General features: G+C 41.6%; 1 protein-coding gene across 1 annotated transcript; it reads left to right on the top strand.

The window, feature by feature from the left end:
- The first annotated feature begins 3877 nt into the window (after window positions 1-3877).
- Window positions 3878-6218, top strand: LOC119495899 (D(1)-like dopamine receptor). Its single transcript, XM_037782811.1, has one exon. The coding sequence runs from the start codon at window positions 4348-4350 to the stop codon at window positions 5839-5841; it is 1494 nt and encodes a 497-aa protein (XP_037638739.1). The 5' UTR covers window positions 3878-4347; the 3' UTR covers window positions 5842-6218.
- The last annotated feature ends 6580 nt before the right edge of the window (window positions 6219-12798 follow it).

A 12798-nucleotide genomic window follows, 5' to 3' on the forward strand; every position in this document is an offset into this window, starting at 1 on the left:
ACAAGCCAATCAGAGCAGACTGGGCTTTTTCCTGAGGGGGTCTTAAAGAGACAGACGCTAAAACGGAGCGTTTCAGACAGAGAGTGAATACAGGTATAATAAGACAGACAGTATGAGAAAAATAATGTTGTTTTTTTTTACATTAAATCATGTAAATATGTTCTAGTAGAAACCCAAAATACAAGTATGGACCTGAAAATGATCATGATATGTCCCCTTTAAATCCAAAGAAAACTGAGAGCACAACCAAATATATTGAGTTGGACATCATGATGATGATACATATGCATGTTTTAACCATAGACATGTATTTAAGAAGTGGACGTAGTCACCATGATGTCACCTATTGGTTTGTGGATTGGCATTTTGGCCATCACCATCTTGGTTTTTGGCCGTCGCCATAATGGTTTAGTACAACTGAATGCTGAATAAGACAATTTTAGGCGACCAAAAATGTTACAATTAACTTTCATGAACTGAAAACACACTGTGAAAGGGTTAAAGTTGTAAGACGAAAGCACGGATAACTCTCAGACCGTTCAACGCTGTGGTAGCGACCTGTCAATCACAACATAGCCCCGCCCTAAAGCATCCTCTGCTTTATGGTCTATTTGACTCTAAATGGGACCATAATTTACTAAATGAACATCATGCTGTATTGAAGAAGACTTGAAACTAGCGACTGAGACCATAAACTCATGTTTACAATGTTTACTGAGGTAATGAGTCAAGTGAGAAGTAGACTAATTTTCTCATAGACTTCTATACAATCAGACTTCTTTTTGCAACCAGAGGAGTCGCCCCCTGCTGGCTGTTAGAAATAATGCAAGTTTAAGACACTTCAGCGTTGGCTTCACTTCTCAGACCCCGGAGTTGCCCACTGGGTTTAACCTGTTACAGCTGCATTGCGCAGTGATCAGACTCCCCATCAGACTGCAGATCTTTTGCAAGGAGAGATGCCTTGCTATTGCTAGGCAACAAGTATCTGCATCAGTCAATCACTTATCAATCAATTGTGTTCCAGTCAGCTACAAACAACAAGCTCAGAGGATCGAAACCACAGTAACAGCAGCTAAAACTCACCTGAAAGTGTCCCACTAATGTTTTGCCCGAGTGGTCTGTGAGATGAATCAGCTCCGACTAGTCAGCAAGAACTACTGCGAGGCTTGGGGCTCCATTTTTGTTGTTGGCACTTCAGTCCCACCAGTTACTCTCAGAACTCATCTGATTAGACAGTAGAGGAAATATTTTAACTCAAGGTATTAGGAGCAACATAAGCAGCACGCTCTACACACACTTTGATTTTTGGCCACTAGGATAAAAAAAGGATTTTGCAGAAATCTGCAGCAGACTGGTGGCGCCATCTGGCGGTTGCAAAATGTCCCAAATTCATCTTCATCATCTCAGGTCATTTCTTAGTTGATTTAACTTCACACTAGCACCATAGTTATGAGTACTCAATCCATCAAGTCTCAGTGGGCTTCCTTCATTACACCTCTATTAATCACAGTGGAAGAGATGCAGATAACCAGATGAAGGAGAAGAAAATGAAGGTGTTCAGAGTTTTATACCATCGTCAAGCTTTATGGTTATTGAACAGGCAGCCTTTTGCAGCTGGTCAGACTGGTGATGATACGGGACAGCTGTGCTATGAAGATGTTCAGCACAACTTAAATGACAGTATCGTTTGTGTTTTACTGAAATAAGTGTTACTGAGCCGCAAACTGTGTTTTCAGAGTTCCCCTGTACAGAAATAAAGCTGAGGTCAGAGGTGGATGTGCAAATTTGAGGTCCTTATTTTGTTGGAGCCACGAAAATGAAAACCTTTTTAAAGTTTGGTGCATGAAAACAAATTCCTTGACTTCTGTTTTTTCCAAAGCATGCTCTACCGTAGACTTCAATAAATGTTGATTTTGTGATTGACTTTGTGGTTCTAGCATGAGTGTCTGGATTGTAAGGACTCTTTGTGAACACAACTGTAGCTGGATGAGAAAGAAATTCCTGGTAAAGAATGTAATTCACTTTTAAGAAAAAGTAACAACATCCCTTTATCTTCTGAGAGTGTCTCAGTTCACAAGGCTGCTGTTTAAAACCGTATCTTCTTCTCTGATGGATTTCTCCTGCTGTGTGTGACAAGAAGCCCTCACTCTTTTTATTCGGCACAATAACCTGAATTGAACCATTTACTGATGATGTTTAAAATCGCTGAAACATTTTCTTCTCTCAGACTCTCCTGGAGCTGCGGAGGAGATTTGATGTGACTTCTCAGAGACGACAAATGACCACTAAAAAAGACAAAGAGCCAGAAATGCAAAGCTGAGGTGTTTTTTGGTTCAAGTAATATTCTGTCCTTTAAATAGAATAACTCTCACTATGAACCCGAGATGCAGAATATATCATTCACTCATCCCAAAGAGAATTTTATCTGAGAGAATATCCATCCCTCATTTCTTTTCAGTCTCAGTTGAGACCAGCAGAGGGCCTCATAACAACCCACAGCATTATCTGCCATATAATGATCATTAATGGTTGTACAAGCAGCACATGCATTCAAAGAGATATGGGAAAGAAATTAATCTCATTAGATCCCAATTTGATTAGAAATTTGATTCAATGTTTTTCTACCACACAGAAGTGCCAATTCTCGGTCATTTATCTTATATTTTTGATCAATTAATTATTGTTTTGTGGTCTTTTATACGAGAATGAGCATTTAGTCATGACTGGGAAATGACACTTCTCTGTCATCACAATAACATTGTCAAATTGGTCTTGAAAAATGTAAGAGATGCTTCTGCACGACTGCATTCATCTGTGGAAGAAAAACAGTGGAAGAAATTGGAAGATGTTATGTTGATTCAGTTAGTTAAGGAACAACAACAGGATGTGAATGTGTTTTCTTGAACTGTCTGTGGTGCTGAAGTGTTTACTTCTGTGTGTGTGTGTGTTCAAAAGTGGGCCATGGACAGTGTCGACAGGGCTGCAGTCATTGTTACATGTTGTGTTTTGTTGCTTATTGTCTGCCGAGATAAGAAAAAAAAGGATCACCAATGTTGACTGAAAAACAACAGTTTTCATCATCCTATTGTTATTCTAGTCTCTATTTGTTAGCTCATATAGAAAAACACAACAGCAGAGAGGGCAAAACATCACAATGAAGATTTAGGAGGAAGTAAATTATATATATTTTATTTTATTCCAGCCTGCTTCTTATGGAAATAAATCCTACTTTCTTTTCTGTCCTCTTGTTTACTTCTGCATTTTGAAATGAGTGTTGACACAATCTGCTTCTATTTGAAGAGTTCATGCAGATCCTGTTATATATTAATGTAATGATGGTATTAATAGTGGTATTATAGTAATAATCAGTTTGGTTTGTTAATGATGTTTTATCATCTGTTGAAGGCATGATGTCAGATTTGAAGAAAATCTCACTGTTCCTTGTAAATAACAGCAAACCATTTTAGATTCAGTTAAAATAATATCATAGAAAATTCCTTTTATAATCACATTTATCTTCTTTTTTAATTAGTTATAATTTAATTAGCTCATTTGTTTCTCCCAGAGAGCATCTGTGTGCTTTACGCACATTTCCTCGGACATAAATGGGGATTATCTCATAATTCAGATATGCATTTTTCATTTGGACTCTTTATTATTATTCAAAGCTAACAAGCTAGACAGTGAACTGGATGACAGACAGTAATCTATTACCTGAGCTGAGGAGGTAACGAGCCCTGCAGATGTTTCCACCTGCTCGGAGTCTGAGCGTCACACTGAGAGAGGTGAGTCCACTGTGAGTCACACTGGGACAAAAGACCGGGACAGAGACCTTTTTACCCTCCCGTGGAGACACTGAACTTCGACAGGATTCATTAATATCACTGCTATTAAGTTATTATCAATGTTTTTTTTAAAATCTTTATTAATATTTCAATTTCTGAGGATAAATACGCGCTGGGTATTGCTTTACGCATCGCTTGTCCAGAGAAAGGATCTCATTTTACGCACAGACGCATGAAGGATTCTTATTATTGAAGACAGTTTCTCTCACTAGTTTTCTTCTTCACTGTTATTAAGTAATTATCAATTATTTTTTCAATTTCTGGAGATAAATACTCGAGGAGTGCTTTTCTGGGTATTGCTTTGCGCATCGCTTGTCCAGAGAAAGGATCTCATTTTACGCACAGACGCATGCAGGATTTTTAATTGAAGACAATTTCTCTCACTAGTTTTCTTCTTCATTGAGAGATCAGAGGATGATTTGTGCGTCGAGAGCTGCTGGAAAGAAGAGAAGCGGTTTTCCTTGTGGATACTAACCACCTGTCACCACTTTCAATCAAAAAAATGGAAAACTACACGACGTGGAGTAATTTCACCCAAGTTCTGTCGGAGCTAGACGGCGAGGAAGAGGAGGACGACGAGGAGGAAGAGGAGGGCGGAGTTAGCGGCGGAGCTAGCGGCGGACTGCGCGTCCTCATCGGCTGCTTCCTCTTCCTGTTGATCGTGTCCACGCTGCTCGGGAACACGCTGGTGTGCGCCGCCGTCGTCCGGTTCCGCCACCTGCGCTCCAAAGTCACCAACTTCTTCGTCATCTCGCTGGCCGTGTCTGACCTGTTTGTGGCCGTGCTGGTGATGCCCTGGGAGGCCATCACCGAAGTGACCGGCACGTGGCTTTTCGGACGCTTCTGCGGGGTCTGGATCGCCTTCGACATCATGTGCTCCACGGCCTCCATCTTGAACCTGTGCATCATCAGCGTGGACCGCTACTGGGCCATCGCCAGCCCCTTCAAGTACGAGCGGAAGATGACTCACCGCGTGGCGTTTGTCATGATTGGGGTGGCGTGGTCGCTGTCCATCCTGATCTCCTTCATCCCGGTGCAGCTCAACTGGCACCAGGTCGGGGAGGAGGAGGAAGTGATGGAGGAAGTGGTGGAAATGATGGCCGCCAACGGCAGGAACTTCACAAACAGCAGCAGCAACCTCAACGCCAGCGTCGCCGCCAAGAGCTGTGTCGCCAACCTGAACAAGACCTACGCCATCTCTTCCTCCTTCATCAGCTTCTACATCCCGGTGGTGATCATGATCGCCACCTACACGCGGATCTACAGGATCGCTCAGACCCAAATCCGCCGGATCACGTCTTTGGAGAGGGCGGCGGAGCAGGCCCAGAACCAGGGCGGCCACGGCGTGAACCGGAACCAGCAGCAGCAGCACAGGCCCAACGAAGAAGCCTCGCTGAAGTCCTCGTTTAAGAAGGAGACCAAAGTCCTCAAGACCCTCTCCATCATCATGGGGGTGTTTGTCTTCTGCTGGCTGCCATTCTTCGTCCTCAACTGCACGATGCCGTTCTGCGACCCGCCCTGCGTCAGCAACACCACCTTCACCGTCTTCGTGTGGTTCGGCTGGGCCAACTCTTCCCTCAACCCGGTCATTTATGCATTCAACGCAGACTTCCGCCGGGCCTTCGCCACCATTCTGGGTTGCAACCAGATGTGCTCCAACAACACGGTGGAAGCTGTGAACTTCAGTGACGAGCTGGTTTCGTACCACCACGACACAACGCTCCACAAGGAGGCGCTGGTCCCCGCGCAGCCGCAGCAACATCCTCACACCATCAACGTCGGGTCCGACCACCTGGAGGACATGAGCCCACAGTTTGACGAGGAGTCGATCATCTCCAACGGTTCCCGGAGCCACAACAGACTGCTGCTGCTTCCCGCCACCGTCCAGCTCGAGGACGACCCGGAAATCTCCTTGGAAACGATCACGCCGTTCACCTCGGCGGCGGGGCTTGAGAGTGATGCTCTAATACCAGGACAAGTCCACCAGGATGAATAGGACACAAACTGCATCGAGCTGACGGCCATAACTAAACAGGAAGTTGGGCTGTGTTGCCTTCAAAATAAAAGCATAAACTTGAATTGAACTGTAATCAGACTTGTCCGCCAAAATGTTCGCTGTTGATTCATTTTAAATAATGCAGGACTTTGAGGACTTTAGCGAAACATAACACAAGAAAGCCTCGACTGTATAGCCTATAAGCTTCAGTTAAAATGCCAATATCAGAATTTACTGAGTTTTAAGTGACTGCTGGATTGTTTTGTTCAATTTTTGTGTTTGCACTTGGTTAAATGGAAGCAGATTTAGTTGAAATTTACTTGACACAGTAAAGTTGGAGTTTGAATGTTGATTTTTAGGGAAACAGAATGCTTTGTCAGACATTAAACCTAATTTATTACACTGATGCACTGAATGTTTCACTTATTCAATTTCTGCAAAGTATGCACATGTAAAGCTGGTATCTGCTCTTTTAAGAAACAAGGTTGACACAATGAACAAAGGTGAAGTTTTAAGTTTAAGGAGTGAGACATCAAGCTGTGTTGCTTCAGGCTCTGCTTCCTCTGAAGGAGGCATCCAGCGTAGGTTGAGCCTCTGGGTGGAACGGGCCTTGTCAGACTGTGATGAAGTGTTCAGTGTTGAAATGAGTGTGAAGAAGGCTTGAAATGAGACAGAGCAATCAAAATATACCAAGGACCAACATTTGTCTTGTGTCAACCGAATTAAAAGGAGGAAACTGCAAAGTCCAAAAGCACCTTTAAAGGTCAGTATTTTGGCTTCTTTTAACTCTAAATTGCCTATATTTAAAATAACATTAAGAGGTCCTCTGCTTTCCAGAAGGAAGGTCATTAAATCAATTAATTCAAGTGAAAATTAAATTTGCAGAAATTCAGCGTTAACCAGGGTAACCAGGCAATGTTCGCCGAGATGTTCATATTTGGTATTTAACATTGATGTCCTGTGGAGTTGCAAGCAGGGATTTTCACTGTCGGTGCATTCAAGGACGATCCAGCATCTGAGAACTGAGAGACGGCTGCTGCAACAGCAACCTCTCTGACCAAATTCACGTTATTCTCTGCACATGTTTTTGACTTCTGGATTCAGTTTTCTTACAACAGAGTTCATCATGGCAATCGATTATCATTTCTCAGGTGTTGGAGCATACTTGAATGTAATGATACCCATAAATACACCGTTCATAGCTATACCTACGAAAACTAAATGCACTGATATTCGTAAATATATCCCACAAAATCAATTTGTACGTAATCCACGTAATCATGAGCCAGGAAGTAGCCTATAAAGAGCGACAAAGGAAGGGATGAGGTACGGGTGATAGGGTGGGTCAAAAAATACCGGGACTTTCATGTCCCGTGTGAAACCAGAAGTCAGTGTTGATTTATTTGTCACGTAACTTACGTACTTAAGGTACGCCACGAGTTATTTTAACCCAAACCACGATCTTTTCCTAAACCTAACTAAGTAGTCTTTGTCACGCCACTTCCGGTGTGGCGACTCTGAACCATGATCTTTTCCTAACTAAGTAGTTTTGTTGCCTAAACCTAACCAAGTCAAGCTTTTTCAAAACCTAACTAAGTAGTTTTTGTCAGGGAACTTACATACTTAAGTTACGTCACTTCCGGTGTGGCGTAACTTAAACACAACCTTTTCCTAACTAAGTGGTTTTGTTGCCTAAACCTAACCAAGTTGTTTCCTGTGAAGACGGAGGTTAATTGAAGCGGAAATTTACGCTGTACATTTGTAGGAAAATGCACAAAAAAATGAGGAATCACTTTTCATAAAACATCATACGAAACGTTGTATGAGGATAACTTGTGCAGTGGTACGTTGTGTTACACAGTGTTCGGGCATACACATACATTACATTACTTGCCCACCGCCCCCTCCGTCGTTTGGGTCCAATCAGAAACATTTACCACTGAGATTGATCCATTCCCAGCTCTACATCACCTCACCACCTGCCCGTCTTGTTTTTTCGGATTAAGAATTAAAGTAATTAATAAGGAATTAGTGTGAAAGCTGTTTTAATATTAATGCAGAGAACAATAACTGCTGATAATCTGTTTGATACATGCTTCATTGCAGACCTCTGAGGAAAAGTAAGCCATGAATTACTCAAGTCATCAGCCAGGTTTGAAAAGCTCAACAAACCATTTGAGAGTCGATTAAAGCTGTTTGCATCTGCAACAAAACAGAAAGTGTTTTACTGAGGTAATAACTGCAGCCAGAGCTCAAAACGCTTTCCCAAAGACTTAATATATAAACATGAAAACATTACCGATCAGACAGAACCATTAAAACCACCCGACCACTTGAACTAATGTAATGCTTTACATGTATTACATGTTATATCTGGGGAAAGAAATCAGGCTCATCAGAGCCAAAGAGAAACTTGTTTGCAGTTATCAGAAGCTCGTTTCAAACTGCAGCAGCAGGAGGCGTTTTATTCCTGCAGAGCTCGAGTGGACCGGAGGAGAGTTCAGGAAGTCTGGTCAGGTAACCTCTGATTCATTGAACAGCCTGCCCTCCCCACACCCTGCAGATACATTATGCTGCATTTCTGCGGTTGTTCTCAAAATATGAAGGGACTCAAGTGTAATGAGATTGCTTTTTTCTTTATGCTATTGTTTCTTTACATTCTGAGATAGATTCTGTTCTGTTTGTTGGTGCAAAGGTTGCTTAGCTTTGTGAAGCCAACTTTTCCCATGCACTTTTGCAAGGTCTTAATATATGTAACATTCATGTCATTTCTAATTGCAATATTTAAAGAACAATACAACTAGAAAATATATGCTGATTTGTTGCAATAACAATGTTTTATGGTCATTTCAGTATTTTGAGAAAGGTTACCACATCAATATTTTTCTACAAACTGCATTTTAACAAGGTCAGATGAAAAGATATTGCAAGACATTTTGCAGATAGAGCAGTTGCAGTCTTTGACCCAAACAGTGAGGAAGTGTCAACATCTCATCTGCTCATAAGCACAAAGACTCCCTCTGCTTTAACCACCTGTGCTTTTCTGTTTTTTTGCATTTAGGTATTGATGTTATGCTGATTACCTTACAGTGAGTTCAATAACTGAACAAACTCCCAATTCTTACATAACTAAACCTGTAAGGAGACCAACGGCCAGGTCATAAGAACCTCTCAGAAATGATTGATGATGAAATAAAAAAACTAGTTTAGATATGAAAACAGAGTGAAGGGGGATTCTGGGCTTTCCTCTGTTTTTCTTTTTCCAGCGACTCTCTGTTTGCTCCTTTTATCTTCAGTCAGTAGTGGAGTTGAAACAGAGCGGAGGCACCCAGGGGCCACAGAGGGGACGACACCCTGAACCCCACAGGTGTCCTCTACAGGTTCAGCTGTTCAGTCTCACAGTGCTTCATCACAGTGTGTCTGTATGTGACTGAGAGAGACGAACATGGAGGTTTGGGCTGTGGCTCAGAAGGAGCGGAACTATATAATTACAGTTCAGGCTGGTCTCATACACAAAGTTTATTTTGAAAAGAGTGTATGCATGTAACGAGCAGAAATTGACACGTGTTGCTGGATATTTGTAGGAAAACGAACGAAAAAAGATGAATAACTTTTTACCGTTATATGATATATATACGTTGTTATATTATATACTTTGGTATATTCCAAAAAAACATAACGCGTGTGGAGGCTGGGGTGGTGGATGCATGATTGATTGTGCCTCCAGTTTTCACATCAACGATTAATGATTGCAGTTTTTTCTTTTAAATTCTGACCATGAGCTTTCTTTAGACTTAACCAAATAGAGATGCCAAACCAGATAACAGGCCATAACCTTACTGTCTGTATGGATATCGCAGGAATTATGCGAGTAGAAAGACACATTACAGGCAGATAAATAATCCGAAAATCAGTTAACTGAGCGATCACAAAAGAAGGCAGACAAAAGCAGAAAAATCTACAGTTACAAGACAACCAATATGGCAAAGGTCAGGCTGGGATATATATATATATACATACAGTATATATATACACTGAGACTAATGATCTAAAAGGAAGCAGGTGTGTGAGCAGGTGACAGGTCAGGTGAGGATCTGGGGCTGGACGCAGACTGGGAACATTGTGGGTCTGCAAAGACAGGAGAAGAGGTGCAATATGACAAGAGAATGAGGGCAGAGAATGAGAATCAGATGGTGAGTCACAGATAAGACCATGACAAGAAACTAAATAAATAATCTAACGCTCCGGGCAGGGACACTTCTGTCCTGCAGCAGAGAGAAGCAGAAACCCTGATTTAATTGCAACATCAGCGCGTAGCTGAAAGTGACTACCGTATATCGAAGGACGCCAGTAAAACATCCCGCCTACAAAGTGCCGTACAAATGTAAAACAAAATTATTTCTATTCTATTGTCATTTATTTAATGCCTCTACCAAAATGACCTTTGTTGAACAGTAGAAGTATTATAAATATGCATACTATTAAAACTATTACTGATTTATTTATTAAACTTTTTTGCCGGCCGCTTCCCAGAGGAGCATAAAGTGAACGATGGACAGAAATGGAAGTTAGAAAAAATCCAGCACACAGATTTTGAGAGCAATCTCAACTTCTTCATATGAAGGACCTAAATAGATGCACAATAGACCACAGACCATGGATGTATAAGAGGTTGTTCCCTGTGCTTTTTCCCTGCGTGTTAAGCCTACAACTAATAGCCAACTATTTTAAATTCTGTTTATGTTGTACTACCAGCTACTGTTACTTACAACTAAATGTTCATCAACTAAATTAACACTCATATTGGCGTCTATTTATAAGGTATTTAAAGGAGCTTTCAAGTGTACTGTGCCTGTGGGGTAAAGTAGGGTTACTCTCGGGTTTCTGCTCCAAGTCAGGAGATAAATGGCTTTGTTTTCCTCACACAGTTATCTACAGACAGAAAAAAAAATCCAACATCGTAAACACAGACACAGTTGAGTGTTTTCATATTATGATACGGTCTGCTGCCCGAAGTCACCTCCCGCCCACAGGACGTATCCAGAAAAATAAAAAAACATGTCACCACTCGACAAACTTGGCCCATCCTTTAAAAACAGAGCAAAATGTAATTACACAAAACATCCACTGTGAAAATATCAAAATGAATATAAAGTTAACGTATAGACAAACGACACCATTATGCTATGCTTTAATTATAGATAGGTTGAGGCAGTTCTCTCGCAGTTATGAAATCTTTCTCACACCTCTCTCTGTCTTCTCTTCATGTCTGCAGAGAGAGAGAGAGAGAGAGAGAGAGAGAGAGAGAGAGAGTGACTTTCTATATGACACAAAGGTCACTGTGACTTCACATCGTCTCTCTGTCCGTTTGTCTGAACAGGACAGAAAACTAAATGTCATGATGCTGTTCCAGAGGCTCAGTGGTATTTAAACCACATTCATTACAGCACTCACGTCCCAGGAAATTACGGCACACACGCACACGCACACGCACGCACGCGCGCACACACACACACACACACACACACACACACACACACTATACTCTCCTATATAGTCTAATGGCTTTTTGGCCCATAGGTTGGTATACTGTAAACTGCCAGAGAAAGATACCTGCAAATACCCTCCATTACACTGCTTATCACGCTACTCCAACCAAGTGTGGACTCATTCTGTTTCTGGTCAAAAATAGAATAGAAAATTGACTTTTCCCAGAATATTACTGCAAATGTGCTTGTTAATTTAAAATAAATTGCCAAGAGGGGACTTGCATCGTTGAGCGATGTCTACCTATCAAAGAGGGGCCTTCAGCGGAACTGTCTGTACCCATTCTTGTTTACCACAAAAAATTTCACACACACACACACGCACTATGATTGGCATCCATCAACGAGGAACGACTTGAAAACCAGAAGAACGAACACAACTGCATTAGAACCAGAAGACAAAAAGTCACTGTGACAAGTTAACTTACGTAACGTACGTACTTAACTTGCGTCATGTACGTAACATACGTAACATACCTAACCAATCAGAGCTGATCGGGAGTCTGTCATCTCTGAGCGGCTGTCAATCACTCGCAAACTCCGCTCAAACGGTCAAACTAGACAGCGCCGATCAAATATGAATCAATATTCTGTTACTGTAATGTCTATTTCTCGCCTCAAATGTTTTCAGAAACATCTTGTAGTGTACTGTTTAGCTGTAAAATGATAAAGTTTGTTACCCGGCAGCCATATTGAGATCTGTTGAGGAAATACCAAGCACCACCCACCAGCCGGAGCACAGCCAATAGGAACGCTATCTCTCTGAAATGACCTGTGATTGGCCAAAGTCTCCCGTCACGGGCTAGATTTTCTAAAGCCTGAAAACAGAGCCATGAGGAGGTGCATAAGTCTAGTTTTCTCTCAGAACACTTGAATTACAATATGCTGAAAGGTTATTATGGAATTTCTGCCCAATGCTGCCACAAATATACTGCCTACTCTCACTTTAAGTAACAAGTAACAAATGTACTTATTTTATCTTAACCATGAGCTTTTCCTAAACCTAACCAAGTAGTTTTGTTTCAATTCATAACGTTAATCACGTGTTTAAAACTGTGACTGTTTCACATCGTGCGCCTGTCGCTGATATTCTCCAACGGTCATATACGTCATTTTGGGAGTCATTGGCAAATTAGCTATTCTGTTGTTTAGGTATGAGGACGTGTTGGTATGTTAACATTTTTTGTATGTTAGCTTTTGATCTCACACGGGACACAAACGCCGTGTTTGTTTGATCCATCCATCACTCCTCCCACCACCGTTAGAGCAACTGATGTTTATAAAGAGCAAGAAGTCCTCTGAGTGTCTAATGACGGTTTACATTGGAGTTAGTTGAAAGCCTTGTGCGTTGGTATCAAGACGCCGAGGGTCGGTATTTGACGCCCTGCGAGTGAGACCAGGCTGCTTTAAA

This window comes from Sebastes umbrosus, chromosome 10 (assembly GCF_015220745.1).
Source record: "Sebastes umbrosus isolate fSebUmb1 chromosome 10, fSebUmb1.pri, whole genome shotgun sequence".
Classification (NCBI taxonomy): Eukaryota; Metazoa; Chordata; class Actinopteri; order Perciformes; family Sebastidae; genus Sebastes; species Sebastes umbrosus.